This window comes from Penaeus monodon, chromosome 41 (genome assembly GCF_015228065.2).
Source record: "Penaeus monodon isolate SGIC_2016 chromosome 41, NSTDA_Pmon_1, whole genome shotgun sequence".
NCBI classification, from domain to species: Eukaryota; Metazoa; Arthropoda; class Malacostraca; order Decapoda; family Penaeidae; genus Penaeus; species Penaeus monodon.
Window position 1 is genome coordinate 12,725,570 of NC_051426.1, and position 2,500 is coordinate 12,728,069.

Sequence of the window (2,500 nt, forward strand, 5' to 3'; positions counted from 1 at the left end):
ATTTATATGGTAAGGCTTAAATCAGTGAACAATTGTTGTTTTTTTGTATTTCTGTTTTGTTTTGATTTTATTGTTTTACTTTATTCTATTTTTTTATTATAATCTCATTGTATTTTATTCTTTTTTTATTATTTATTTATTTATTTTTCTTTTAACCCATTGCTGACGGGCATGGTATGTATGCACATGCCATGCTGACTGTGAGTTTACTTTATTAATTGTTTTTACGCATAGATGGCTACACTTGTACTAAGTCACCAATGAGCCAATTATGAGTACTGCCTGTCTCACCCATTTAACCTTTTCTTTGATTGAAGAAAATAAAGTATGTTATATTTTGGTATTACTAATGTTTATAACATTATAGTAATTATAATGTCAATAATAAAAATAACACCATTGATATTCATAGCATTTAAAAAATACATTTTTCCTGTCAATTCAAGGAAAGGTGAAATTAGGTCTACTAGGTCTACTAATTGACTCCTTTGTGGCTAATCAATAGCAGAGCCATCTATGTGCAGACATTTCACAAAAAAAAAAAAAAAAAAAGATAAAAAATGAGCCCAACATTTTCCCCATTTATAAGCATTTTCCCCGGTAGTTTGTGAATAAGATATGGAGGATGTACATGTACAACCATGGAAAAATCTCCTGCATATGTGTGTTTCTTTTTGGTGTAACTTTATTTGCAATTATAGACAAAAGGGTAGTAGTGTTATTTCTCTACATTTTAAAGTTTATAGGATAATATGAACCATATAAAATTTTATGATATTAATAAAGTGTCAGATCATATATCAGTGATTATTATATCCCAGACTAACTCCTAAATTTCTACATTCATATACTTAATCATAAATGAAACTGCAGATTGAAGCAGATGACAGTCCTGTTGAAGCTTCCACAAGTGTGGCCACAACTCGGAGACACCCATACTTCCTGCGTGAGACAAACTTCATGCCTGCACAACAGTCCCCAACGAGTTCTCCCACCAAGGTCAGTAATGGTAGAGATAAGATCACTCATGTAAGTTGTGTTTCATGGCATTTTATAGCTGTGTTCATTTATTTTTTTTGGGTTGCATTGTTGGTGTACCTCTCTTTCTCTCTCCCACTTTCTCAATCTTTTGTTTTTAATTATTTATTTTTATTTATTTATTTTTCATTTATTTATTTTTTCTTTTCTTTTCTTTTCTTTTCTTTTCCTTCATTTTTCTTTCTTACTTCTAGGTAACGCTGCCGCTTTCCCTGATGTCAGGCATGTCGACCCTGTCACAGCTTACCACCCTGCACTTGACGTACGGAGCTAGCAATGCAATCTTAGCAGCCTTAGGACAGTGTGCCCCCAAACTGCAGGAACTTCACATGTGTTATAGGTATTTATGTTTATTGTATTATTTTATTCTTGAAGGGCTTTGCTTCTTGTTAAGCAGGCACTGCTTGTTTTCTTTCTCAGGCTGCAAATCCAGTAGTTTTTGCCAGTGCAAAATGAAAGAGAAAAGTAAAAAAATGCTTACATAGAATTGTAATATACATAGATCTAAAAAGTATTACATCTGTTGGTAAAGATATATTTCTGTGACAGTGCGTAATTTTGACTTGCTCTAGTTTTGTGGTAAGCCTCGTAACATGCTCCCTTCCCCTTCTTCCAGCTATAGTGTAACAGACTCTGGGATAAAGGCACTCCTATTGCGGAACCCAGAACGCCATGTCTTGCGCAAGGGACGAAATCTGCACGAGCTGAGAGTACGCTCCATGCACCTCAACCCTTGTTGTTCGGGCTTGCGTGAGGTGAGCAACGCAAGGAGTGGGAGGGAATCTCTCTCTCTCTCTCTGGTGCTTCTTTTCTTGCTTTATTTTCTTGACTTTTTCTTTCTTTCTTTCTTTCTTTTTCCTTTCTATCTTTCTTTCTTTCTTTCTTCCTCTCCTCCTCTCATTGTGCCACTGTTCTTGTTTGTATATTTTTATGCTTCGGTTACTACTTCTTCCTTTTCTTCCTTCTTTACCTTCTCTTTCCTCTCCTGCTCCTCCCTTTTCCCCCTCCTCTTCTGGCTTCTCCCCTCTTCTGTCTCTTTCATTTCCTCCACTGTTTCTTCATCCTCCACCTCCACCACTATCTCCTCCCTTATTTCCTTCACCTCTTCATCTTCCTCCTCCTCCACATTCACTTCCACTTCCACTTTCACCTTCTCTACCATTTTCTCCACCTCATCCTCTTCCTACTCCTTTATTTCTTCCATGCATTCCCCTTTATTGTCATAATTTTTTTCTCATTCATTTTTTCAGGTTTTCTTCTCTTCCTGCTCCTCTAACTCTACCACTTCCTCCTCCTCCTACTCCTCCACCTCTACCTCCACCTCCACTGCCACCACCATGTCTACCTGTACCTCCATCTCCACCACCACCTCCTTCTCCTTCTCCTTCTCCTTCTCCTTCTCCTTCTTCTTCTTCTCCTACTTCTCCTCCTCCTCCTCCTCCTCCTCCTCCTCCTCCTCCTT

The 2,500-nt window shown here is 37.5% G+C and overlaps 1 protein-coding gene across 7 annotated transcripts in view; it reads left to right on the forward strand.

Moving 5' to 3' along the window:
- LOC119598663 overlaps window positions 1-2,500 on the forward strand; it is a 14,379-nt gene that overhangs the window by 4,556 nt on the left and 7,323 nt on the right. For all 7 annotated transcript variants that reach the window (XM_037948371.1, XM_037948379.1, XM_037948377.1 and 4 more), the window contains exons 5-7: window positions 874-999; window positions 1,233-1,378; window positions 1,655-1,793. In XM_037948371.1, coding sequence (XP_037804299.1) covers window positions 874-999; window positions 1,233-1,378; window positions 1,655-1,793 — 411 coding nt within the window. The remainder of the gene's footprint in view (window positions 1-873; window positions 1,000-1,232; window positions 1,379-1,654; window positions 1,794-2,500) is intronic.